The 27,897-nt window shown below is 38.5% G+C and overlaps 1 protein-coding gene across 3 annotated transcripts in view; it reads right to left on the bottom strand.

Moving 5' to 3' along the window:
* kiaa1109 (KIAA1109 ortholog) overlaps nt 1-27,897 on the bottom strand; it is a 433,731-nt gene that overhangs the window by 9,092 nt on the left and 396,742 nt on the right. For all 3 annotated transcript variants that reach the window (XM_072256106.1, XM_072256108.1, XM_072256107.1), the window contains 7 exons: nt 24,149-24,302; nt 19,006-19,163; nt 16,122-16,314; nt 13,745-13,962; nt 13,393-13,644; nt 7,129-7,332; nt 1,639-1,833 (listed from right to left, as the gene is read on the bottom strand). In XM_072256106.1, coding sequence (XP_072112207.1) covers nt 1,639-1,833; nt 7,129-7,332; nt 13,393-13,644; nt 13,745-13,962; nt 16,122-16,314; nt 19,006-19,163; nt 24,149-24,302 — 1,374 coding nt within the window. The remainder of the gene's footprint in view (nt 1-1,638; nt 1,834-7,128; nt 7,333-13,392; nt 13,645-13,744; nt 13,963-16,121; nt 16,315-19,005; nt 19,164-24,148; nt 24,303-27,897) is intronic.

Below are 27,897 nucleotides of genomic sequence, written 5' to 3'. Positions count from 1 at the left end.
CCACATCAGCAGGAAGAGAAACAGTCAATTTTTTTAACCTGAAGTATTAACACTGTTTCTCTCCTCATACAGTCAGCCTGACTTAAGAGTATTTCCAGCATGTTGTTTTTACTATAATACTTTCAACAACTATTAAAATATTTCACTTCTAGAAATTTATGCTGATTTTAATAATCATTACAAAATAAGTAAATACTGAATCATGCTTTTTCACACATATGAAACTACTGGTAAAGTCATTTATGATCAACTGTAAATATTTGGGTGAAAGATACTCATCTAGCTGGATATCCTTGTGAACTAGTTCATACCGAACTTCCCTGTCTGTGCATTAGAAAACAGGTGTTGTAGATAAGCTGGAGTTCAGATACCAGTGTAACTGATTTCCTGTTCTGTTGCTAAGACTAGCAGTGAAACAAAAATGTGGTGAACTGAGGGGCTAGAGGGACACTGCATCTGACCTTCAGCTTCAAGAAGCTACCCATATGTTGAAGAGATAACTGCAGCTAAATTGCTTTTCCCTCGAGTAACTTGTCAAAATACCTATTCCAAGTAATCTTTTTTTATATTAATTTGGATGATTTTAAGTGTCTTTGATTTTTAAGACATCCAAACACAACTAAAGAGGAATGTTGAGGCCTAAAAGATGCAGTGTAGGGAATGATAACCAAAAGCCTGGTGGAGATTGACTTAAGATAACATTTGGGAATAGAACTTCAGAGTGTGGTACTCAGGAAGGTGAGGACTTGAATTCTTTAGAAGGAGAGATCAAAATTAAAATCCAGAATGTTTAGAGGGGCTGTACAAATTATGAAAGAATTAGCTGAAGATTACAGAGATAAAGAGGGGTGACATTTTTAACACTTGCAGATGAGAGATGATATACAGTAGGTCAGTAAGGATAAGGGTAACAGGTGAATGACTTCTGAAATGGGATAGAGTGTAGGTGGTGGAATTTCACTTATGATGCTGTGGAGGTGACAGCTACATTTCCACAATAGATAGAGTGAGTCAGTGATAAAGGTTGGTGGGGTAGAGTGAGTTAATTTTGGAATCAAACAAATGGTGAATGAGATCATACACAGAGGTAATATTTTCAGTATTGGATGTTTCATAAAGATGTCACTAAAAGCCTTGATGTTACCAGATTATACAACACTACTGAAAACTCTTCAGTTACTTGTGTTCTGATCAGTAATTAAGACTGACATCTCTGAACAGGGTTTTGGTTATCTTTCCTTACACTGCATCATTTGGTTCACCATTCTTTTTTTTAAACTGTTTTAATGTCTTCATAATCAGAGGCACTTAAAAGTTATTCAAGTTAATCAAAACTCAGAAGAAAATTTCTTAAAATTGCTAGTTTTAACCAATTTATAAATCGAGGAAACTTCTCCATAATAAATTCAGTTGTGACCAATCTAAAGGTGCTTACAACTGAATTTAAGAAAATGTAGGTTAAATATAGACTTTTACAAAGCAGTAGGTAATTTTTAAACCTAAAAAGTGGGCAGGTCACAAACCTGCACAGAAATCCTTCCCTCCTTAACTACACAAGCTTAAAAATTATATAAGTAAATATATAAATGCAGCAATTGCAACATTAAACTATGTTTTTCAGATTAATCGAGTATTTACCTTGTAGTGAAGGTTCTTGAGGTTCCTGCATGTGTATTGATTTGAAGTCCAGCTGCATCCTTGGCAAAGCAAAGATCTTTTCTGTCTCATGGTTGTAGTTAGCAGTTCCACGGAAACCACTTAGCAGACTGGAATTTTTAATAGTTGCCTTATTGTCTGTGGTGTTAGCATCAACATTTCGAAGGAGGTTGAGCTCTACATTTAAAGAGAAAGTAATTTTTGTCCAAAATTTTTATTACTATTCTAGTAAGCTGAAAGCATGTTGCCACACTGACTTTAAACAATAGGCATGCATAAAATGCTATTTTCTTAGTTGGAAACTGCTTTTTAAGCAGTTACAAAAACACAACAGCAGCTTTATTTATTAGGAGTATGAGGAGATTTGGTATGTCACCAAAGACGCTCACAAATTTCTACAGATTTCTACAGACAGCATTCTAACTAGCTGCGTCACTGTCTGGTATGCGGGTGGGGTCTACTGCACAGATATGAAAGAAGCTGCATAAAGTTGTGAACTCAGTCAGCTCCATCACGGGCACTAGCCTCCATAGCATTCAGGTCATCTTCAAGGAAGGATGCCTGGGAAAGGCAATATGCACCATTAAGGAACCCCATCACCCAGGACATGTCTTCTTCTCATTGTTACCATCAGGAAGGAGGTACAGAAGCCTGCAGGCACAAACTCAGTGATTCAGGAACAGTTTCTTCCCTCTGCGATCAGATTTCTAAATGGACATTGAACGCATGAATACTAACTTACTACATTTTTTTTGCACTACTTATTTAATTATTTTAGATTTGTATAAATTAAGCATGTTCTCAACATTGATGTTTATAATATTTCTGCAGGTCAGTGTATTAGATGAAATTATGCATAATTTAAAGGAGACTTCAAACACATTTATATGGTAATATATTGTTTTTTTAGCATGCAAATTTATCACAGTTTAACAAGGTGTTGATATATAAATTAAACAAAATGATCTGCAGTGCTCCAGATTGAGCCTAAACTTGCTGTTACGTGGATAAACCTATTGAATGCTGTGTAAATTTTGTTTGTCCTTCATGCAATTTCAAATAAGCACGGAAATTAATAACACGAGAATCTACTGGTAAATGGTTTGTCAGTTAAGGGTTCCAAGTTTGACTTGACATTGAGTTTTAAGTCTCTATATGACTTTGAATTTATTGGCCTACATTATTTTTCATATAACTGTGGTCTTAAAAATTGAACAAAAATATACAAATCAGTCCAATTTGCTGTGTGCATATATTTCAGCATATTTGTTAACCATAACTATATATTAATATTTATTTTAAAATTATAATCCCACCTCAGCTCCTTAAGGTTGTTATAGCTGGGGATGGTAGTGGGGATAAGCTCCCATTACCTATTAAGTGCTCCCAATGGCGTGCACCTCAAATAGCCTCTTACAACCAAGTCCAGCTCCTGGTGTTCATGTGTGGCTTAACTACTAAGCCCAGAAAAACTGTTTCGACTGACGGGAGAAGGGGCAAAGGCAGATTAGCAGTGCCTTAAAATAAGCCACTATGGGCAGATGGGGCTCGTCAGCCATGGTTGGCAGCTCATCTATAAGGAAAACTCTGATCTCAAACCTCCACTGCCTTGTGGCTGTACCCACTCATTAGAAAGGCTTTGGAAGTACACCCTGAGGAAAAATCTGGAGCTGCAGCCCCTAAGACGGTCCTACATTGAGTTCAACACTGACCCACAATTTCTGTGACGCAGCTAGAGCCAAAATGCATCAGTCTCTATCGTTGTTTTGGGTTCATCAGATGTGTGGAGAGTGGGAGTCTGCTACATAGGGAACAGATGGCTCTCTATGTCTTACAGCACTGCCTTGCATATAACCAAGATTGTTGGGACCGTACACCCATGGTCGACCTCAACCAATGGAGGGCCTCAAGTATCCCACCTCAGAACATGTCACTAGGCCAAAATGGGTGTTTCATTGACAGCTGTCTGTTCAGGAATTTTTTTGATTGCTATAGTTTTTCTTACTGGACATTTGTAATATCTCCAAATGATAAGAGAATAAATCATAACTGCTCAATCCTTTGCTGCCCAAAACCTTTTCAGGTGGTTTTTATTTATTTTTTGCAAGTTCTATATATTGTGAATCTTCTGTGGAAACAGATCTTCAGTAAAGATTTTGTTCTTTCCTTTCCGATATGAAAGATCATCAACTTTAACTGCTCTAGAACTATAATGTTCCTCTGGATGTTTCTTCCCTTTCACTTTCCTCTGACCATATTTTCAAGACCCTTCCACAAACCCTCCACCCTACCCCCCCCACTGTGTTTTCATTATCCCTTCTCATCTTTTTCCTTCTGAGTTCTAAATGATTGATGCCCTACAAAGATTTCAAATGTATCCTCATTTTACTTGATTCTAAATATGACCTGATGTAGACCCTTACTGCTGTTGCTAAAATTCATGATTCATCTGTACCCTCCATGACTTTTCTGGTCATTCATTACTAAATGTCAATATGCCATTGATGGCCTCAATGTTTCCACTACTTTTACTCACTGACAAAGAACCAACCACGACATTGTCAAAGTTATTACTTTGATTGCTCAATTGTTGTACTGCTAAAAAAGGACTTGTTCAACCAGAAGTGTTGAATAGCTGATCCATCTTGGCTTCTTCTTGCGATCCTCACCATCGCAGTCTACAATTACTCATATAAAGGAACTTCTGAGTTCAAGTTTAACTGCCATTTAACCATAACATGAATACCCATGAATGAAGCCAATAAAACAGTGTTACTCTGGGGCAAGAATGACAATAAACTGGACTGGTCAAAGAACACTGAGGCTGTCTACAAGAAGGGTCAGAGCCGTCTCTATTTCCTGAAGAGACTGAGGACCTTTAACATCTGCCGGACGATGCTGAGGATGTTCTATGAGTCTGTGGTGGCCAGTGCGATCATGTTTGCTGTTGCGTGCTGGGACAGCAGGCTGAGGGTAGCAGACACCAACAGAATCAACAAACTCATTAGTAAGGCCAGTGAAGTTGTGGGGATGGAACTGGACTCTCTGACGGCGGTGTCTGAAAAGAGGATGCTGTCCAAGTTGCATGCCATCTTGGACAATGTCTTCCATCCACTACATAATGTACTGGTTGGGCACAGGAGTACATTCAGCCAGGGACTCATTCCACCGAGATGCAACACAGAGCATCATAGGAGGTCATTCCTGCCTGTGGCCATCAAACTTCCTGAGCCAATAGGCTGGTCCTGGACTTATTTCCTGGCATAAATTACATATTACTATTTAACTATTTATGGATTTATTACTATATAATTATTTATGGTGTAACTGTAATGAAAACCAATTTCCCCCGAGATCAATAAAGTATGACTATGACTCTGCAACACATACCACCAACAGTCATACACAGCACAAAAGCACATGTAAAATAGCAGTAAAATACAATCACACAGAAAAAAAATATAGCCCAAGTCCCTGAGTCCATGAATGTTGCAGCAGTCCGCAGTCGAACACAATATAGCTTGTTTTCTGCCAAGTGGACATCAGGAGGCACCTCTGGACGGCTTCAAACAGGTGACACTGCGGCCTGAGTCCTAGTTTCTCATTACAGCCAAGGCCATGTAGCTCCTCCGCCTTCCGCACAGCACAAAGAACACACAACAGATGCAAGACAGCAGTAAAAAAGTCGCACAAAAAAGTCCAATTCCCTAAGTCCATAAATGCCACAGCAGTCTGCAGTCAAACGCAACGTAGCTTGTCTTCTGATGACCAAGCACTGGAGAGCAGCAATGACGCCCCCCTCCTGAATGGCTACAAATGGGCGACACCGTGACTTCTGGCCTAGCCCTCACAGTTATCGCTGTCATGCAGCTCCTCTGCTGTTTGCACCCACCGCCAATAAATCAGGTAACCAGACTTGTAGCATTCCACGTTACCAATAACCAACAGAGTCTTGAGATCAGATCACAAGAAAAGCAACTAAGCCAATCACTCGCTATTAGACTGCACACTGCCTTCGTGCTTTGACTCTGATACCTCTTCAGTAACACAGTCTGTACCAAGTCCAGCTCCTCAGTTTTTTTGCCAACAAGCAACTTGTTGATGGGGTAGACCTGCAGTACCTTAAGTTGCAATTGTAAAAAATATGTTCAATAAAGACAACACCTTTGGTTGGCCCTGTAGAAGCCGCTGCATCCGAAAAACCCATCATCTTACTGGACTTACTCTGGTGAATCTGAGAGGACGGGATATAGCAAATGTTATGGGACCAACAACATTCCAGTTCAGACATGCACTCCAGAACTAACACTGCCTCTAATTAAGTTAATGTTGTTCAATTACAACATGACATCTGCCAAACAGCATAAAACATTGACCAAGTGGGTCTTACTAAAAAAAAAAGCAGGGCAAATCCAATTTGGCTAATTACTGGCCAGTCTAATCACAATAATTCAAAAAATGAAGGAAGCTGTCATTGACAATGCTGTTAGGTGGCACTTACTCATCAATAACTTACTGATGTTCAGTTTGAGTTTTAACGTCTTCAGACTTCATCAAAGCTTTGACGCAAGCAAAGCACAGATGACTGAATTTCAGTGATAAGATAATCAAAAAAATATTTGACTAAGCTTTGCATCAAGGTGCCTTGATAAAATTATTTAACAGGCATCAGAGGGTAAACATTCACAGCCATGGTTTTCACAGATCAATTATTCTAGTCCCAAGACATCACTGCAGGACTTCCTCAGGGCAGTAGCCTAGGCCCAACATATTCAAAATCAGTTAACAATAAAAAAAACCTTAGGCCTTGTCATTTCCCAAACCTCGGATGACCTACTTCTCCTAGTTCCCAAGAAGCAGAAGTAGGGCTGTCCAGATTGGCACATATTATCAACCTGCTGGGCATTCATAAAATTTATTTTGTCCTGCTTTGACATGTCCCCCTCTCCATTGTTCAGTCCTTTGCCACTTAGATATTGATTATTCCTTCTCTCAACCTCTTTCCTTTAAAGACACAATTACATTCTCAAAGTTTCTCTATCTCCATCCCATCGTCCTGGTAATGAGTCTTTCCATACCTCTGAGATGTCTATTTTCCCCTTAGTTGTGGCGTAACACCCTCCTAACCCTAGATTACAATTGCATTTCTTCTATTTCCTGTATTTTATTTCTCATTTCCCCTTCTCTAAATAACAGGGATAAAATTCTCCTTCAGCTCACTTTTCACCCTACCAAACTAAAATAAAATGCACAAAAACTCAACCAGATAGCATTGCATTGATATGCAATGCATAAGAACAAAAGACCACCAATTAGAGAGGAATTATTAATGAGGTAGCATGGTACTGAGGTGATATAGCATGGCCTAAAGAAAATAAAGATCAAATCTATTTGAAGCTTTGACTCAAAATTAAATCAATGGAAATAAGAAAAACTGAAATTTAAAGAGAATAGATTATTATACTTTCTTACCTTCATTCTTCGTGGCAGTAACGTAATTAAACCACTCCTGTACTGTTGCAACACCATGTGGAGGGTTTTCATGACGGCGTCTCGTTATTTTGGTTATTGTGGCCATTGGACTTTCTAAAGCACCACCAGGTTTTGTAACCATTGTATTGTGTCCCAAATGAAAGTCCAAAGTTTGTACAATGTACGTTGAATGGTCACTAGCACCTTTGTGTAGAATAAAAAAATAGCTGCGGCTAAGTTGAATAAAGCAAGCTTAAAATTGTTAGAATTAGCATACTCTCTTCCCTTTTCAGCTATTCTACCTTTCTACAGATTTTGTATAGCAAAAATAAAATTTCTTTGCTTCATCTCAAAGAATCTGCATGGCATTTTTCGTTTTGTAAAATTAAATGCCAGTTTTACTACTATTTACAGTTTTAAGAAAATGACAAATGTCAACTTTTTTTAAATTATGGAGATGCTCATTTGCAATGGAACTGCTGATGTACAAAATAGAAGACCAAGGAACAGCAGGGTCTTGAGTATTTGTTAGCAGAAACATTTGGTCCACTGGGGAATGATGCCCAGCTTGTTTTTGAGGGGATATTAGTTCTATAAAATAATTAGTGTCCATAGCACAGCATTGAAAAACTTCAAGGCTTTTGATTATATAACCAAGCAGAGTTTTCCACTTAAAATAAATCAAAATAAATCAATGATAATTGAAACATTCCATAACCATAAACCAAAACCATTTGAGATTATAATGAAATATTACAGAAATAAGCACAAAATAAAGTTTACTAATTGATATTGAATATATTTAACAATCTGACATTAGCATTCATTATTCATATTATTGCAATGGTAATAGACGTAAAAACTGCACAGTCCTGTGGGCATGCTTCACTTCAATAAACTGAATTTTAAACAGAACAGGACAGGAGAGTTCAGGTGAATTGGAAGAATGGAAAGATTAAGAGAAGGGATATGATAGAAATGTAGGATGGAGATTGAGTCACAATAAGATTGTAACAGGAAGGGATCAGCCATATCCACTTAAGAAACAGCTGCAAATAGCATCATTGAGTTAGGGAGAAAAGTAATAAGATAAAATTAAAGGCAACTATCATAATGCAGACAGCATCTGCAACAACTTAGCACAACTGCACAAATAAAACATAAGTTGGTGTAATCCAAGGGTTTTTAAAGAGATATTGTAAGACAGGTGACTCAGCTGCAAGGTGAATATGATGAAGTGCTTAACATTTTACAAGGCCAGTCAAGAAGAGTAGGAAGAATTAGTTCTGTTGATGTGGGACCTGATGACTACCATAGTAAGAAATGATCTTGGCTTGGAAGTTCATGCTGCAGAACCATTTTGTGTGGGGATAAACAGTAAAGCAAAGTAGTTAACAATGGTGGCTAGTCTTGAAAAGCAATAACAGGTGATACTGTATGATACAGTACAAGTCATGGAATAATAAGGAAGATATTGCAATAATATTCAAAAAGATTAGACAAATAAAGTTGGTAAATTGGATGAGGTTGTACCTTGTACAGTTTCTTTGAACTAAGCATTGTGGAACGAATCAGGAACAGACTAGATCTGGTTGTATGTAGTGTGAAATGATTAATTAATAGTCCCATTGTTAAGCTTCCTCTCAGATAAGATGATAAAATTTCACATTGTGAGAAATAAAGGTGTTAGCTAAAATCAACTGAAAAGAAAAATAATGGACTACTTCTTAAAGAGAAATTCATCATTTCTTAATAATATATAAAGATAATCTGTACGTGCTGGTGGACAAGTGCAGTACCCAATTTACAGAATAAGCAATAAAATTGTGAGGAAGCTTTAAAGTTTGGGAAACAATAACTAAATGATAAAAATGGAGTGGATGCATTTAAAGAGTAAGCTAACAAGAGGTTATTACCCCTCAACCAACAAACTTTTGAAGCTAACAAGAAATACAAAAACAAACAGCAGGAACAAATGCAAGAACCCAACAAAATAGGAGCAAGAACTGGCTACCAAGCCCTCAATCCTAACCCCATCATTCAATATCATGCACAATTTATGGCTGTTTTGTGTCAGATCCCCATAATCCTCAATTCTATAATTTTTCAAATATTTATCTCTTCATGGTTCAGTGTGCATAGACAATCCTTGGGGGGCAGAGTATTACACAAATTTATTACCCTTTGAAAAAATAATTTTTTTAAAGTATTCTGGTTTCAAATGATCGGCCCCTTATTCTGTAGCTGTGCCCCGATGTGACTCTCCAACTAGTGAAAGCATCTCAACATTTAACCTGTCAAGCCCTCTTAGGATCTTTTATGTGCGAATAATATTACCCATTATTCTTATAAATTCAAAAAAATACAGACCCCAACTATCTAGCCTCTCTCGATAGTACTGACTGGGAATTAGGCTGGTGAATCTCCTTCGGAATACCTCCAATGCCTGTACGTCCTATCACTTAGGACCAGCAAAACTGTGCACAGTATTAGAGTGTGGCCTCACAGTATTCTGTACAACTATAACAAAACTTACCTCTTCTTAAACTCCAATCCCTTTGGATCAACATGTTGCTTGCTTCTAACTGCTTGTTGGACCTTGCTTACTAACTTCAGATTCATGCACTGGAACACCTAAATCCTTCTGATCTTCACTCATTTTCACTGTCTCTCCATTTAAATAATAATCTGCTATTTGATTCCTCCTACTGAAGTGCATTGATCTCACACTTTCACACTCGAAACACCATTTGCTTGGTTTTCAGCTGACCACTCAAATAAGAAACTTACAAGTATATAAACTTGAAAAGAGTAGTTGAAGTAAATATTAGCCTCAGAGAATGAGACTGGGAAAGAAAGAAATAGCAGGAACTTTGTATGAATATTTTATATCTTCATGGTACAAAAACATGCCAATGATAATAGAGAATTAGGAGGCAAAAGGAAAAAAAAGTTGAAAAGATGATAAAGAACAGAAAACAATTGGGTGAATGTGCAAAAATGTGGCAGCTAGAATATAATGTGGAGAAATAACAATCTATTCACCTTGGGAGATCAACAGAATGCAGAATATTATTTAAATAGAGAAAGTCTGTGGAACATTGCTGTACAGGGATTTCAATGTCCTTATACAGTACATGAAGCACAAAAAATTAGGTACCAAAAGTAATTGGGAAGGCAAATGAAATGTGCCTCTAACTTTGAAAATGGCCACCGAAGTATAAATCTCTGGGCATATTTATTTCTATCATCACATCAGAAAAATTAGGTTGCATAAATTTGGGTGTGTTTTTTTTTGGTTACAGCTGTTTGATTGCAACTAAAGCAGAAATTATACCTAAAATCCATTTGTTTACCATTCCACTCCTCTATAATAAATGACAGCAAATATGAATAATGGATTTATATTTTATCCTCTATTTTCTCTCAAGTGATAAAAGGCATTACTGATCAATTTAACATATTTGACTACTCCCATCAAATTGATATCAATCCATTTCAGAGGCTGCATGTAAACTAGGAATGCCTACCATTCCATGCCCAGACTGCATTTCCGGAATATTTGATTTCTTAGCTGCCCTCCTCCTACCTGCATATAGGCAGAGGCGAAAAAGCAAGGCTCCAGAGATAAGGACAACAAAGAGGTGGTCACGGGAGGCTGAGGAGTGGCTAGAAGATTACTTGAATTAGTGGACTGGGCCATGTTCAAGAACTCATCAGGGACCTGAATGAATACACTACAGTTGTCATGGACTTTATAAAAACAGTTGTAGATGAGTGTGTCTCCACGATATCATTCACAGTCTTGCCCTAATCAGAAGCCTTGTATGAACTATGAGCTCCACAATCTATTGAGAGCCAGATCAGTGGCATTAAGGTCTGGCGACCAAGTTAAACACAAAAGATCCAGGTATGATCGCTGGAAAGCCATCTCACTTGCAAAGTGGCAAATCTGAACCAAACTTGAAAGACTGAAGGATGCTTGACAGCTGCGGAAGGGCTTGAATGCTATCACCTACTACAAAGTGAAACCAAGCGACATAGATGACAACAAGGTTTTGCCCCCTTGATCAGCTCAAGGCTTTTTAAACTCCCATCAAAACACCCTGTGATTTCAATCTCTGAGGCCAATGTGGAGCAGCCTTCAGGAGGGTGAACCGACGGAAAGCATCTGGCTCAGACGGGGTACCTAATCGAGTACTAAAGACCTGTGCTGATCAAGTGGCTGGAGTGTTCACAGATATCTTTCACCTCTCACCTTGGGAGTCTGTGGTGCTCACTGGCTTCAAGCAGGCTTCGACTATACCGGTGCCTAAGAAGAATGTGGTAACCTGCCTCAATGACTATCACCCAGTAGCACCTACATCCACCGTGATGAAATGGTTTGCGAGACTGGTGATGAAAAATATCAACTTCTGCCTGAGAAGCGACTTTAATCGACTCCAATTTAACTACCGTCACAACAGGTCAATAGTAGATGCCGTTTCATTGGCTCTCCACTCAATCCTGGAACATCTGGATAGCAAAGATGCATATATCAGGATGCTCTTCATTGACTACAGCTCAACAGTCAATACTATCATCCTCTCAAAGCTAATCAATAAGCTTCAAGTCGTGCCCTCAAAATGTCCTTGTGCAACTGCATCCTTAATTTCCTCACTTGCAGACCCCAGTCAGTTCAGATTGGCAAAAATATTTCCTCCATAATCTCGCTCAGGGTAGGTGCACAACATGGCCTCTGTGCTTAGCCCCCTGCTCTACTCGCTTTATACTTATGACCTTGGGGCTAAGCACAGCTCCAATGCCATATTTAAGTTTGCTGACGACAACTCTGTCTTTGGCTGAATCAAGGCTGGTGATGATTCAGCATGTAGGAGAGAGTGAAAATTTGGTTGAGTGGTGCCACAACAACAACCTCTCATTCAATGTTAGCATGACCAAAGAGATGATTATTGACTTCAGGAGAAGAAAACCGAAGGCCCATGAACTAGTTCTCATCAGGGGATCAGAGGTGGAGAGAGTCCAGCAACTTCAAATTCATCGGTGTTATCACTTCAGAGGATCTGCTCTGGGTCCAGCACGTAAGTGCTATTATGAAGAAAGCACGGCATCGCCTCTGCTTTCTTAGAAGTTTGCAAAGATTCAGCATGTCATCTAAAATTTTAACAAACTGCTACAGATGTGAGATGGAGAGTATATTGACTAGTTGCATCTCAGTCTGGTATGGAAACAGCAGTGCCCTTATAAGGAAAAGTCTACCAAAAGTTGTGGATATAGCACACTTCATCATGGGTAAAGCCCTCTGCATCACTTAGCACATATACAAGGAAACTGTCACAGAAAGCAGCATCCATCATCAAAGAGCCCCACCATCCAAGTCATGCTCTCTTCTTGCTGCCATCAGGCAAATGTTGCAGGAGGTTTAGGACCCACACCACCAGGTCCAGGAAGTTATTACCCCTCAACTATCAAGCTCTTGAACCAGCTGGGATAACTTCACTTGCCCCATTACTGAACTGTTCCCACAACCTATGGGCTCATTTTCAAGGACTCTTCATCTCATGTTTTCCATTCTTATTGCTTATTTGTTCAATATTATTATCATTATTTCTTTATTTTCTCTTTCTTTTTGCATTCGCACAGTTTGTTGGGTTTTTTTGCACACTAGCTATTGCCTGCCCTGTTGGGTGTGGTCATTCATTGATTCTATTGTATTCCATGTACTCACTGTGGATACACGCAAGAAAATTTCAGAGTTATATATGGCGACATTTATGTACTTTGATAATGAATTTACTTCGAACTATATAAACAGCCTGAAATGATAGTTACATAATATTATGCACTTGATAAGATATCAAAGTATATGTGAGGAAAGTGCTTTGACCATACACAAAGTTTTCTTTCCCCCGAAGCTAATTTTTAATCTTAGTAGGAAATATCTGCTGTTTCATGGCATAAAATTTCTCAAATACTATGCCTGTAAGGCATTCAGGATACCTAGGTTCTACTCAGATATTTACAAAATAAAACCTTTTCCTTGTAATTTGCAAATTTAAACCCAGATGATGAAATGATCTCTCAGGTGTAAAGGCTTAAGCACCTCGGCTTTAGTGACTCATATTATATTATGCCCGATTCTTGTCACCTTTGCCTGTTCAAATTTATGCCAGTATAAGAGGACTGGAATATTATTAATTATTCTTAATAACTGCTTTATAAAAATTGAACTTATTTGTAACTTAAAAGCTGTTTCTCATTTACCATCTTCCCAGATTTTCTGAGCCTCTGTCCAGAAAGCAATATTGGGCTCATCGAGGTGGAATAATGCCCATGATTTTGAACGGAAGTTTGGTCCATGAAAACATGCTAGAGTCATGTGATTTCCATGCAAACTCATAGATCCACCCAGTTGCACGGCATCTTCAGGCAGAGGCATTTGGAATAAGGAAATTTGGCATCCAGCAATCACCTTTAACACTTCTGGCCAATGGCGATGATGGGCTGCATCCAATACTACAAGTAAGAAAGTAGATAATAATTAGGGAATACAACTGTAAAATGTATCAATTTCAATTCTGTATTTTTTAAAGAAAATTGCATCGGGAATTCTTACAATGTTCACTAGAACTTCTCTCCACATTTATTACTGGTGTTTTAGGAGGTATGTAGAGGACAGGTCCCCAGGTGGACAGGGCACGTTTGCTTGTATCGAACTGCTGGGTGAAAAATTCTTGCAATTTCATTCCAATTTTAATTAGGTCAGGTGTGGTTGATCGTGAAATCATGACCTGGAAAATGTCCCACTGCAGATCGCCATGAACAAACACTTCACTGTGGGGATGGAAGAATAAATGTTATTTGGGTATTAATAAACTCCATTTTTCATTTGTCTAATCATTTTCAACATCCTTTCTGATCTTTGTGTACTATTGCATCATTACTAACTGAGTAAATTTTGACTAATTCCTAACTCTCTGACACCAGTACAGCAGACAGCTTCTCCAAGTTTTTAAAACTGGAGCAGATTCATTCTACAATGTATTCTCACCTTTGGATACCATCTTACTTTTCTTGACATACTAACTAGCCAGCTATATACAGTGCCTTGAAAAAGTATTCAGGCCCCAACCCTTTATTCACACAAATGAATACTACAACAGGGATTTTTGATAAACTTAACTGAAAATTTTTATTTATCAATCACATGCTCCTTTTTACAGAGTAGAGCCCAAGAACAGGAAAAATTGTAAAGCATGAATGACTAAAATTTCAAAAACTGAAATGTCAGCAATTCAAAAATATTCACCTCCCTTTGCTGCGTAATTGGTTGAACCACCTTTCACGGCTATTAAAGCCAGTAATCTTTTTGGAAGAGCCTCCATCAGCTTTGAAGAATGTGATGGAGCAAGATTTGCCCACTCCTCCTTGCAAAATTGCTCAAGCTGTGCCAGGTTATTTGGCGAGTGGCGGTGGAAAGCAATCTTAAAGCCTTGTCAGAGATGTTTCATTGGGTTAAGGTCAGGACTTGGACCAGGCAACTAAAGGACATCAATTTTCGTCATTTGAAACCACATTGCTCTGGCAGTATGCTTCGGGTTATCGTCCTGCTGAAAGAGCAACTTCCTCCCCAGTTTAAGCTTTCTGGCAGAGGCTAGTAGGTATTTATCCAGGATCTTTCTGTATTTAACAGCATTCATCTTCCCTCAATCCTGACTAGATTTCCAGTCCCTGTTGCTGAAAAGCATCCCCTTAGCATGCTGCTACCTCCACCATACTTTACAACAGAGATGGCGTTACCTGGCAGATGTGCAGTATTAGATTTACGCCGCACGTACTGCTTAGGGTGGAGGCCAAAAATGTTCCACTTTAATCTCATCTGACCTCAAGACCTTCTTCCACATCTTTACATTATCTTTTAAGTGCTGCTTTGCAAAGTCTTTATAGGAAAGGATGTATTTTGTTTTAAGCCATGGCTTCTTCCTTGTCACTCTTCCATAAATAACTTCTTTTGTGCAAGGCTTCAGACACAGTGCAGCCATTAACTTCATCTCCAAGTACAGTCACCGACTTCTGCAGCTCACTCAGAGTGACTGCTGGTGTCATAGGAGCCTTTCTTACAAATGCCAATCTTCTCTGGCAACTAAGCTTAGAAGGGTAACCTGATCTAGGCAGTATGGCTGTGGTTTCATATTTTTTCCACTTTTTCGCAAAGAACTGCACGGAGCTCTGAGGTTTGTTCAGTGCCTTTGGGAGGGTCTTGTATCTTTTGCTAGACCTGTGCTTTTCTATTATTATTCCCCTGACTTGTCTTGACTGCTCTTTTGTCTTCCCTTTGCTTTGGACTGTTGAAAATTTAGCCTACTGTTGGACCTTACAGAGAGAGGGGATGTTTATTCTTATGATCCTCCAATCTTCTACATCTGCAAATTGGATGAGTTGGCAAGGTATATTATACAGTATTGCACCTGAGAAAAGTTAGCACAGTAATTACAAAGGGGATGAATATTTGTTCAGTCTCACAATTTTGCTTTTTAATTTTTAGTAAAGTGTTGACAGGTTTTGGAATTTTTCTTTTGATTTGATGTGATGCACAATGTTTCGTAGATTAGCTCAAAAATCAAAAATTTATAGTATTAAATTCAGAAAATGAGAAAGCAAAATGTGAAAATAGTTGGATACTTGATCAAGGCACTGTAGAGAAGCAGATGTGAACAATCACTGACACAATTTCCATTCTTTATTAGTTAACATTACTATATATTCCTATTGAGTTTATAGATATTGGTATTTAACCGACAATATCCACAGTACCATCATCTGTACACACAAAGTGCTAGCAAGTACTTGTTGTACAATATGGAACTTACCATTTATGAAATGAATTGAAAGCACAGCACACATGAATTGCACTTGCATGAAAGCAAGCCAAAAAACTTGCTATGCATAAATATATTTATCATTTAATCTATAATTAATAAAAGTACAGATACCTTTTTTCAGTCATGCTCAGGTCTACTGTATTATAAAGGTTAACTTTCCATTCATCTTGTAGTTGCAGATCTGCATTGCTGAAAATTCCCATCAGTATGCTTGATCCCATGTAATCAACTCGAGCATCAGTGGAACCCAACGTGATTTGGATTTTATGGCTGGGTTGCTGGTTTCGATGTTCTGAGATATGAGCTTTAAACAGTAAATTAACAAGTCATTTTCTGTAAAACTCAAAGCAGCAGTAATATCTAAAATTCTTTTTGACACAAAACCTTTTACGTTGTGCTGTGGTTTTAAACTTCCTTTCTCAACTTTATTAATATTATTGCACAATTAAGTACTAGATCCTTTCTCAACTAATCCATACATTAATGATTAAAACATCTCACAGCAAATATTTTTTGTTAATTAGTGAAAATCGTCCCATGTTTCCCTTATTCTCTCAAATTACATTCTTCAACTTTCTGGAATGTATTTTTGAACATTTCTTGGATGGAAGTCACAAAAGAAATGCAGACTGTTATGATTACATTATTGATGCACAGTGTGAATTTTAAGTACATGTGTAAAAATGTTGGTGTGAAAAGTGCAAACCCAACCTATAGAAGAACTTGATGAAAATTGTCTTAGTTCAAATGTTTAACAAATTAAATAACCACATATTCACTTTGGTCAAAGACTCCATTTCATTTCTGTTACATTTATTATTTCTAGTGAAGATAGATATAAATTAATAATTTAATACCTCAGTAATATCTTTATGCCCCATTATTGACTTCTCTTGTCATTGTGTCAATGGAGCTTACAATTACCTTTTTAATCTAATACTATTATTAAACTTTTAGACAGCCAATGTAGGCTCACTTTTCCCCATAGAGTTCTTATTTCTCAGTGCTGTGTATATTTTGTTCAGAATTTTGAAAGATTTTCTTTATTCTTTACTATTGTTTTACCAATTGGAAAATCTTTTAATCTATTTTCCGCTATTCCTGAGTTAATTTACAATGATAGTTGACTTTAAATTTAAAACGATAGTTTTGGCTGATCTGTGCATTTTTAAAAATAGTGTACAAAATCCTATCTGAGTGATCATTTTCCATGGAGGATCCTGTTCTACAGAGTTCCTAACCAACACTATCCAAGGTAAAATCCAAAGTAGTTTGTATCAATAGGTGTTGGTCCTACTGCAAATGACTGAATAATTCTCCAATCTAGCTTACTAACCACAAAAAGGCTTTAAGACTTAGATTTTATGTGCAGAATTTATATGCACCTTAAAAAAATCGAACTAAAATCAATGATAATTGAAACATTCCATAACCATAAACCAAAACCATTTAATATATATGATGGAAATTATAAGAACAAAAATAAAGAATGACAGTTTCTGAAGTTATTACTCTTTTTCATGGGAGAAATCAATTATTTAAAGTACAGACTACGTTTACTGAGTAAGGTGAGCTTGTTTGGTGTACAGTAGATAGTTTCTTGGGAGTTGCACACTCTGTCTCATATCTAACTTTCTGGCTACATTATCAATAAATATTCCTGTGAAATCACACCAAACCACTTTCACAAATTTCATTTGCACAGTCTATATGATAATTAAAGTCTGTAATTATTATATTATCTTCACTGTGAGCTCTTCTTATTTCATGATTAATTTGTTATCATTGCAGCTGCTATTCAGAGACAATAAATATCTTCAGTCAGGTTATAAAGGATCAACAGTCATATTAGTGTAACTGGTATAGTAATGGCAGATGTATGGTTGAATATGAATGTCTTTTGGATTGGGACATAGAATTGGTTTATTATTGTCACATGTAGCATGGTGTCATCATGGCAGTAGAAAAGGCCATGAACTGACTGGAGACTGCTTCTCTGAGCACCTTCACCACATTCAGGTTGAAGGAGCAACATGTTATATTCCGTCTGGCTAGCTTCCAACCTGATGGCATGAACATCGATTTCTTGAACTTTCAATAATTGCCCCCCCCCCCACCCTTCACCATTCTCCATTCCTGTGTCCCTCTCACCTCATCTCTCTACCCGCCCATCACATTCATCTGGTGCTCCTCCCCTTCCCCTTTCTTTCATGGCCTTCTGTCCTCTCCGATCACTCCCCCTTCTCCAGTCCTTTATCTCTTTTACCAATTAACTTCCTAGCTCTTTACTTCATCCTCTGTCTCTCCCGCTTTCACCTATCACCTGCAACCTAGTACTTCTTCCTTCTCTCCCCCCACCTTCTTAATCTGATTTCTCCTCTTCCTTTCCAGTCCTGATGAAGGATCTCGGTCTGAAACATCGCCTGTTTACTCTTGTCCATAGATGCTGCCTGACCCGCTGAACTCTCCGGCATTTTGTATGTGTTGCTTTATATTCCCAGCTTCTGCAGATTTTCTTGTGTTTGTGAAGCAAGTGTTATGATGAGCTATGTTGAAAATATAAGAGCAAGTAATCTCTGTTGAACTGTAAAACTACTTTATTGAGATTACATTGAAGAATAATCTGTAGTTTGGGTTTTCATTTACTTATCTTGAAGGTAAGTGTAAACTCATGAGTTTGCTTTCTATATACTAGCTATTGAGAGAGTAGGTAGTCAGACACAGAGAATAATAGGTCATCTTTGGAATTCTCTAACACAAACAGCTGCGGACTATAAGCTGCAAATTATAGGAAAGGCTGAGACTGACTCTAGAGGAACCAATGGAATTGGAGAGGAAAGAGGAAATTTATGATAACCATATTTAAAAGGTAAACTTTCCTAGTGGATGCTAAAATTTATATCTGATTTTCAACAAATTTTGGTTGTAGGCATTTAAAGATTAAAAATGCTCACAATGCTCCAGGACATTGCAGGTTATTTATTTTGAAACTTACAAACCATCTCCAAGGTGTTAACGTCTATGGTGCCCCCAACCACACCTCCCTTGGAATCTAGCTGAGATCTGCCAAGGCCAACAGACATTGATATTTCTCTGTCTCTGTTGCTGCCCACAGACAGTCGTCCTTGGCTCTTTAATCCACTAGTTGTCCACCTAAGACAGAATAAAATAGTAATGACAAGAACATAGGAAATATATTTGCTACACCATGAACTATTTAACAGTGTAATAAATAGTATTATAAGGAAAAGGCAGAGACAATAGATGTAAAACCTACGTAGAACTCCAGTAATTTTGTAATATATAAGACTACTAAATGCAAACATGAGTATCTTGGCTTCAAGCAATCTCTATTTTAATGGTCTAATTTTGTTGGCATGCATTAAACACCTGACATTACTCAGTGTTGGTAGATTTTGAGACTCCCATGTGAACACAGAAACACCAAACATATTGGAGACCAGTCAATGTATACATCTAGCTGAATCTGCAATTCAATTTCAATTGACCGTAAATGTGTTTACCATGGGAGAAGAACTTTAAGTAATGTTTGATCCAGAATAATATTCATTAGAACAAAGTGTCTTTGTTATGATATGAGTGAAGTGATTGTAGTGACAAATATGTCACGGGTTTTCTTCAGGCCAGATCTAATTGTATTTTCTGATGCAGGTCAATTCAGTATCGATTTACACCCTTTTCCAGTCTTTTCTATCATTGGCTTTGACTTGCTTTATTTTACCTTTGTCACTTTCTGTTAGACTTTGGTTTGATTTTAACAAGTTGCAGCATTTTTTTCCAAATGTGCTTTTAGTTGTCAAATTTCCGAATTTAAATTTCATTTTTCAACTTGATCTGTGAATGTTTGCTGTAAATGACAATTCTTCATTCAACCAAATTCATTGTACATTTACATTTGTACAAATGGTTAGCTCAAGGTCCTCTGACAGTCCAGGCACCCATTTTGGAATTTTGTAATGATTTTGTTGATTTTTTTGGCTGAGCCTTTTGCTTGGTTTCAGGTAATTTGTTGATTATACTTTAACTTTGCTAAACATAAATAAGTTATTTGAGTTACATTTTGGGGGAATCAGGGCACAATGTCCAGACTTGCAGATGAGAAAACGTAGAACGTGGAACAGTACAACACAGTACAGCCCCTTTAGTGCGCAATATTGTGCCCATCTTTTAACCTACTCGAAGATCAATGTAATATTTCCCTCCCACATAGCCCTCCATTTTTATTTCATCAATGTGCCCAAGTGTCTCTTAAATATATCTTATGTATCTGCTACCACCTTCCCTGACAGCTCATTCTATGCACTCACCACTCTGTGTAAAAATTCTTCTGCTGATACTCACTATACTCTCTTCGAATCACCTTAAAATTATACCCACTCGTATTAGCCATTTCTACCCTTCAAAAAAGGTGCTGGCTACTTACTTATTATATCAATGCCTCTTAACATCTTATACATCTCTATCAGGTAACTTTATCAACCTCCTTTGCTCCAGAGTGAAATGCCCTAAACTCACTCAACTTTTCCTCATAAGGCATGCTATCTAATCCAGGTAGCATGCTGGTTAATCTCCTCTGCACTCTCTCTAAACTTCTCAATCCTCTGACTAATGAATACCAACATATTATATGCCTTCTTAACCACCCTTTGCATGGCAACTTTGAAGGATCGATGGACATGGATCCCAAGATCCCTCCGTACCTCCACATTGCCAGGAATCCTGTCATTAACCCTGCCTGTCTTCTAAAGCGTATCACTTCACAAATTTCCAGATTTAAACTCATCTACCATTCTCAGCCCAGCTCTGCATTCTATCAATGCCCTGTTATAACCTAAGATACCCTTCTACACTACCCAGAACTCCACCAACCTTTGAGTCATTTGCAGTCTTACTAACCTACCCTTCCACTTCCTCATCCAAGTCATTTATAAAATTCACAAAGAGCAGGAGTCCCAGAAGAGATCCCTGCAGAACACAACTGGTCACCAGAATGCAAAGTTCATTGCCACAGGCGTAGCAATCTTTTCCTTCACTTCCTGTAATAGCTTGGGGAATAACCAGTCCAGTCCTGGGGACTTATCTATACCAATGCAATTCAAAAGGTCTAGCACATCCTCTTCTTAATATTGATATGTTTCAGCATATTAGCCTGTTCTACTCTGTCCTCACATTCTTCATGATTCCTCTCACTGGTGAACACCAAAGCAGCACATTTATTTAGAATCTCCCATATCTCCTCCAACTCCAGGCACTTGTTTCCTCTTATCCTTGATTGTTCATACTCTCACTCTTGTCGTCCTCCTGTTCTTCGAGGACATGTAGAACATCTTGTAATTTTCCTTAATCCTACTTACCAAGGCATTCTCATGTCCCCTTCTCCTGCTCCGTTCTTAAGCTCCTTCCTGGCTACCTTATAACTCTCAACAGCCCTGTCTGATCCCTGCTTCCTAATCCTCAAATATGCTTCCTTCTTCTTAACTAGGCGTTCCACATCTTTTGTCAACTATAGTTCCTTCACCCTACCATCATTTCCCTGACTCAGTGGGACAAACCTATCCAGAACATAATGCAAGTGCTCCCTAAAGGGACTGTAATAGAAATAATTGAATAGATGCCTCATTCATTTTAATAATGACAAATGTTAAGTGTTTTATTTTAGCTTGACTATTGAGAAGAGCCAATGCAAACTAGTTGGCTCAATTTTAAAAGAGGTACAAAGAACAGAGACTTCTGGGGGGGGGGCACAGTTCTTGAAAGTGGCATGACAGGCTAAGAAAGTGATAGTAAGAAAAGCAAATAGCATCCTGAACCTTATAAAGAGGTATAGAATACAAGATGAATGAATGATACATCTTTGGAAAATTCTAGTCACAACTGGAGTTGAGCCCATAATTGGGTGCCACACTTCAGAAAGAATTTAAGTGCTTTAGAGAAGATGTAAAAGAGAATTACTGAAATGATTCCTAAGGAAATAGGCTTTAGTTATGTGGATAGACCAAAGAGGCTTGGAACAGAGAAAGGATGAGAGCAGATCTGGCAGGTATTTTAAAATCAAGGAGGATATAAACACAAAAAGAAACCATTTGCATCAAGAACCAAGAAGCGTAGAGAGAAGATGATTTGCGAAAGATCCATAAGTGACAGGAAAATTAGAGGCATTCAGGTCTGGAATGCATTGTTAGGAAAGTTGTGGAAGCAGATCCAGTGGTAGGGTTCAAAAGGGAACTGGATATTACCCATAAGTAAACATATGGGTCTCTGAGAAAAGGACTGGGAACTGTGACGAAGTGAATTACTCTTGCATAAAATTGGTATGGACTCAACACACCAATTGACCTTACATGCATATATTTTGTGTTTTGTATTATGATTGATATGAAGCATGTATGACAACATATTTTTCCTCCTGGTGATCTAAATTAATGGCAGCAGCCAAATGGTAAGGGTCTGAATTCTCAAAGAAGAAACCTCTGATGACAGAATCAATAACTTAGTTCAATTATTGGTATCTCTTGAACTCTCTTGTAAAATCAGTGTATAAGCACTAAAACATTAACAAAGTCCCTTGAATATTGGTGAGCTAAGATGATATGATTTGATAGTCCATTATAATTCTTGGTGGCTTTGATTAACCTATTACATGGTTCATTGATTTTAAGGAGCATTGTTAAAAAAGGAGCTGGTTAAGTGGCAAGAGGGAAAGGAGATAATACTTTTGGATATGCTGGAGTAAAAGTACAAACGACACAACAGAAAATCATGGAACTACTGTACATAATCAGGCACATCTGTGGAGATAGAAGCAGAAATTAATTGAAAATCTTTTGCTACTGTGACGACAAACCAAGTTATCAGAAGATTGATGCTGATGAGAGAGATAAGAGAGACAAATGGAGAAACGTTTAAAATGTTAATGAGAGAGGAGAAAGGTAACGAAAAGAGACACAATTCCGAGTATTGACAGACCGGTTGCTTTGAAGCTGAACTGTTTGAAGTTTGATGGACAGGCGATATCCCAGCAAGGGGATAAAAAAGAACAGGTTCGCTAAGGCACGGGACATCACGAGATCACGAGACAACGAGACTCTGGAAGAGCGGTGTGCCCCCACAAGTTGGTGGGAGTTTGGAGTTTGGAGTTTGGAGGTTGGTATCGAGGGAACCGACCATAGGCTCACAGGGTGAAAAGGTATGATCAGCGGGAACCTGGTGTGTGTATCCGCCCTTGCCTGGGTGCCGGGTTCACCGCGGAAGAACGGTCATATCCGGAACGGAGGGGTCACAGTCGGTGACCACAGAAGACATAAAAAGGGTCCACCCGAAAGCCAAATGCGAAGAACATCAAAGGTCTGCTGAATCAGATTTGCATATCTCTCTCTCTCTCTCCAACGGCACAACAGCGATTACTGCGAACTGTACTAAGCTGAACTCTGCGTCACTTGAGACTGATCATTTTACCCCTAGACTGTGATAGAGCTTGGTTGATTCCTATTACCCTAGTTCTGTGTACATGTGTGTTTCATCATTGCTAACCTGTTGCATTTATATCCTTACGATTAGAGTACTGTGTTACTTATTTCTTTAATAAAACTTCATTAGTTTCTGTTAAACCAGACTCCAACTAAGTGGTCCATTTCTGCTGGTTTGGCAACCCAGTTACAGGGTACGTAACACTAGCTGTAATGAAATGTGGGCAAAGTGAAACATTAACATTCCCCCTCCGCGGATGCTGCCTGTTTTACTGAGCATTTTCTGTTTTACTTCAGATTTCCAGTATTTGCAATATTTTGGTTTAGGAAGAGACAATGATATCTGCTTAGGCTGAAAAGTATGATTAAGTTTAATGGGTTTTCCAGAAGTGCAGTCAAAGTCCTGGAATCATTTAACAACTATACAGCAAAAAAAGCCGGCAGTATAAGATTTTATATAAAGAAGAATAATTAAACTAAACAGTGCACTCATGAAAATCCATTTCATGTACTCTCCTCCATGTACATTCACTATGTTAGCAAATGTTCTAAATTCTAGAATAAAAAGAACAGATACTTAAGTTATGAATATTCTGCAGAGAAAAAATTGTATTCATAACATGCTACACATGACTAAAGAGCATCACTTACGTAGTATTTCCCATTACATTACTCATATTCATTTGAACATTTAACTGCTTCAGATTGATTGCAAAAACGACTAAAGTCTCCCAAGGCGCTGTTTGCTGGTTTGCAACTTTTCCATTCTTATTGAATGCTGTTGATGACATTTTGGTAATAGAATCTGTCAAAAACAAGAGAATATCTGTGTAACTCTCGATGAGAAGCATGAATAACAATGAAGAAATGATTTCTATCATACCAGATTCCATGAAATGAAAACAAATGAATGCAAATGGAAACCATTTTTTGTTCTATTGTAAGCCATTACAAAATTAAAGCAAGATTAATCTCTCCTAGTGTTACGGCTACTTCTATCTGTTCTTATCATAATTGGTCACTTATTGCCTAGGTCTTTGCAATAGAGGAGTGGGTAGTGTTGAGGAAACAGAGAGCCTGCAGAGAGACTTAGATAGTTAGGGGAATGGGCAAAGAAGTGGCAAATGAAATACAATGTTGGAAAGTGTATGGTAATGCACCTTGGTGGAAGAAATAAATGGGCAAACTATTACTTAGATGGAGAGAGAATTCAAAATGCAGGGATGCAAAGGGACTTGGGAGTCCTTTTGCAGGATACCCTAAAGGTTAACCTCCAGGTTGAGTTAGTGATGAAGAAGGCAAATGCAGTGTTGGCATTCATTTCTAGAGGTATAGAATATAAGAGCAGGGATATGATGTTGAAGCTCTATAAGGCACTTGTGAGACCACACTTGGAGTACTGTGTGCAGTTTTGACTCCTTATTTTAGAAAGGATATACTGACATTGGAGAGGGTTCAGAGAAGATTCATGAGAATGATTCCAGGAATGAAAAGGTTACCATATGAGGAACATCTAGCAGCTCTTGGGCTGTATTCCCTGGAGTTCAGGAGAATGAGGGGGGATCTCATTGAAACACTCCAAATATTAAAAGGCCTGAACAGATTAGATATGGCAAAGTTATTTCCCATGGTAGAGGAGTCTAGGGTAAGAGGGCATGACTTCAGGATTAAAGGACGTCCATTTAGAACAGAGATGCGGAGAACTTACTTTAGTCAGAGGGTGGTAAATCTGTGGAATTTGTTGCCACGAGCGGCTGTGCAGACCAAGTCATTGGGTGCATTTTAGGCAGAGATAGATAAGTCTTGATTAGCCAGGGCATCAAAGGGTATGGGGAGAAGGCAGTGGAGTTGGGATGACTGGAAGAATTGGATCAGCCATGATTGAATGGCGGAGCAGACTCCACTGGCTGAATGGCCTACTTCTGCTCCTATATCTTATGGTCTTAATAGAGGTGACTAACAAGTGCATACATGTTCTCTATGCTTTTCACTCAATTGATATACAATTGGAAGATGGATCTTACATGCTCTGTAAGAAAGAGCTAAAACTGAATTGATAGGTGTCTATATAATTTGCTGGCAATGTCAGTAAGATGTGTACCAGCAAGTTTGCTTACAAAACTGCAGAACAAGGAGGAGTTCAACACCAAAATGTGCGTCAGCTACTGTATATGAAGAGCATGGACTACTTGTTGAGCTCTATCAACAAGATGGGCTGGTCATTTTAGAGTGAGTAATTATGTCCTAGCTTCTTAAAGTCTTTCTACTATACAAAGCATGCCAGGAGTGAAAAGTTACAGCTTCTCAAACACGAGTAAATTTGCAGATGCTCAAAATCGAAGCAACACACACAAAATGCTGGAGGAACTCAGCAGGCCAGGTAGTGTCTACAGAAAAGAGTTAACAGCTAACAATTCAGGCCAAGATCCTTCATCAGGACTGGAAAGAAAAAGAAATCAGAGTAAGAAGATGAGAGGAGAGGAGGAAGAAGTTTTCCAGTCCTGATGAAGGATCTTAGTCTGAAACGTCGACCGTTTACTCTTTTCCACAGATGCTGCTTTGCCTGCTGAGTTCTTCCAGCATTTTCTGTGTAACAGCTTATGTTTGTCTGGATGCAGGTCCAACAGCACTTAGAAAAACTCACTATCGCCTTGGACAAAGTAGCTCACTTTGCATACTATCAGCTTAAATTTTCACCTCTTCCATTATAAATCTATAAAGGATGATACATGTCCAATCTATAAAGATGAATGGCGGGAACATGACAGAAGTTTTTCCAACAGTCCTTCCCAAACCTCTACTACCTATAGAAAGATCAAGGGTATCAGATGCATGGGTCACCACCACCTGCAAATTTCAGTCTAAGTCACAGAACATTTTGATTCAGAAATATAGTGCTAATCCTTCATTGCAAAATTAGGTGTCCATACCTTAAAACAGACATAAACTACAGCAGCTTAAAGTGGCAATTCAACAGTATTTTCTCAGGCTGAAGGGATGGATGGTAGTGCTAGTTTGACAGTAACACCCACATACATAAAAATAATTTAATAGTGATTATGGCATTGACACTTTGGAAGTTGCAGCAAGATACGGATTAAGATAATGTCCAGGCAAGGGCGATTTGCATATAGTGTGCAGTCAGCCCAGGCAAGAAAGGTCTTTTGAACAGCACAGTTTCCCTTTGGGCAGCAGGGGGTGAAGTCATTTGGCATATGGAGATAAGGTAAGGACGTAATCAGATAATGTGAGCCAAACACTCAATAAGGGGATAATTACTTTACTAATTTCAAAGGATGTTCAGTTGTCAGCTTGTAGTTTCTATTAACTTTAACATCTGTATTACGAACGGCAATTGATCTCGCAAATAAGGAATTTGAACATACCCAGGGTTACCAAATGGTTAATATCCATAACTGCTAGTTAATTCTGTATAAAAATGGCATTCCACAGTTCAAACTTCAGAACAGTGTGGTGATGGGGGCCATCTTACTCTCCTTGTGCACAAGTAAATAAAGTGTGATTGAGGAATGACTGAATTTTTGGAGTCCAGTAAGACCATAAGACAAAGGAGCAGAAGTTGGTCACTCGGCCCATCGAGTCTGCTTCGCCATTTTATCATGAGCTGATCCATTCTCCCATTTAGTCCCACTCCCCCGCCTTCTCACCATAGCCTTTGATGCCCTGGCTACTCAGATACCTATCAATCTTTGCCATAAATACACCCAATGACTTGACCTGCACTGCCACCCATGGCAACAAATTCCACAGATTCACCACCCTCTGGCTAAAAAACTTTCTTCACATCTCTGTTCTGAATGGGTGCCCTTCAATCCTTAAGTCATGCCCTCTCGTACTAGACTCCCCCACCATGGGAAACAACTTTGCCACATCCACTCTGTCCATGCCTTTCAACGTTCGAAATGTTTCTATGAGGTCCCCCCCCCCATTCTTCTAAACTCCAAGGAGTACAGTCCAAGAGCGGTCAAACGTTCCTCATATGTTAACCCTCTCATTCCCAGAATCACTCTAGTGAATCTTCTCTGAACCCTCTCCAATGTCAGCACATCCTTTCTTAAATAAGGAGCCCAAAACTGCACACAGTACTCCAAGTGAGGTCTTACCAGTGTCTTATAGAGCCTCAACATCGCATCCCTGCTCCTATACTCTATTCCTCTAGAAATGAATGCCAACATTGCATTCGCCTTCCTCACCACCGACTCAAACATGAGGTTAACCTTAAGGGTATCTTGCACAAGGACTCCCAAGTCCTGTTGCATCTCAGAACTTTGAATTCTCTCCCCATTTAAATAATAATCTGCCCGTTTATTTCTTCTACCAAAGTGCATAACCATACACTTTCCAACATCACAGTCAGGACTCTTCCGTCAGGTTTTACA

The sequence above is a fragment of the Mobula birostris genome, chromosome 4 (assembly GCF_030028105.1).
Source record: "Mobula birostris isolate sMobBir1 chromosome 4, sMobBir1.hap1, whole genome shotgun sequence".
NCBI lineage: Eukaryota > Metazoa > Chordata > Chondrichthyes > Myliobatiformes > Myliobatidae > Mobula > Mobula birostris.
Note: the sequence above shows the minus strand (reverse complement) of the source record. Positions and strands in the feature narration are given on the sequence as shown.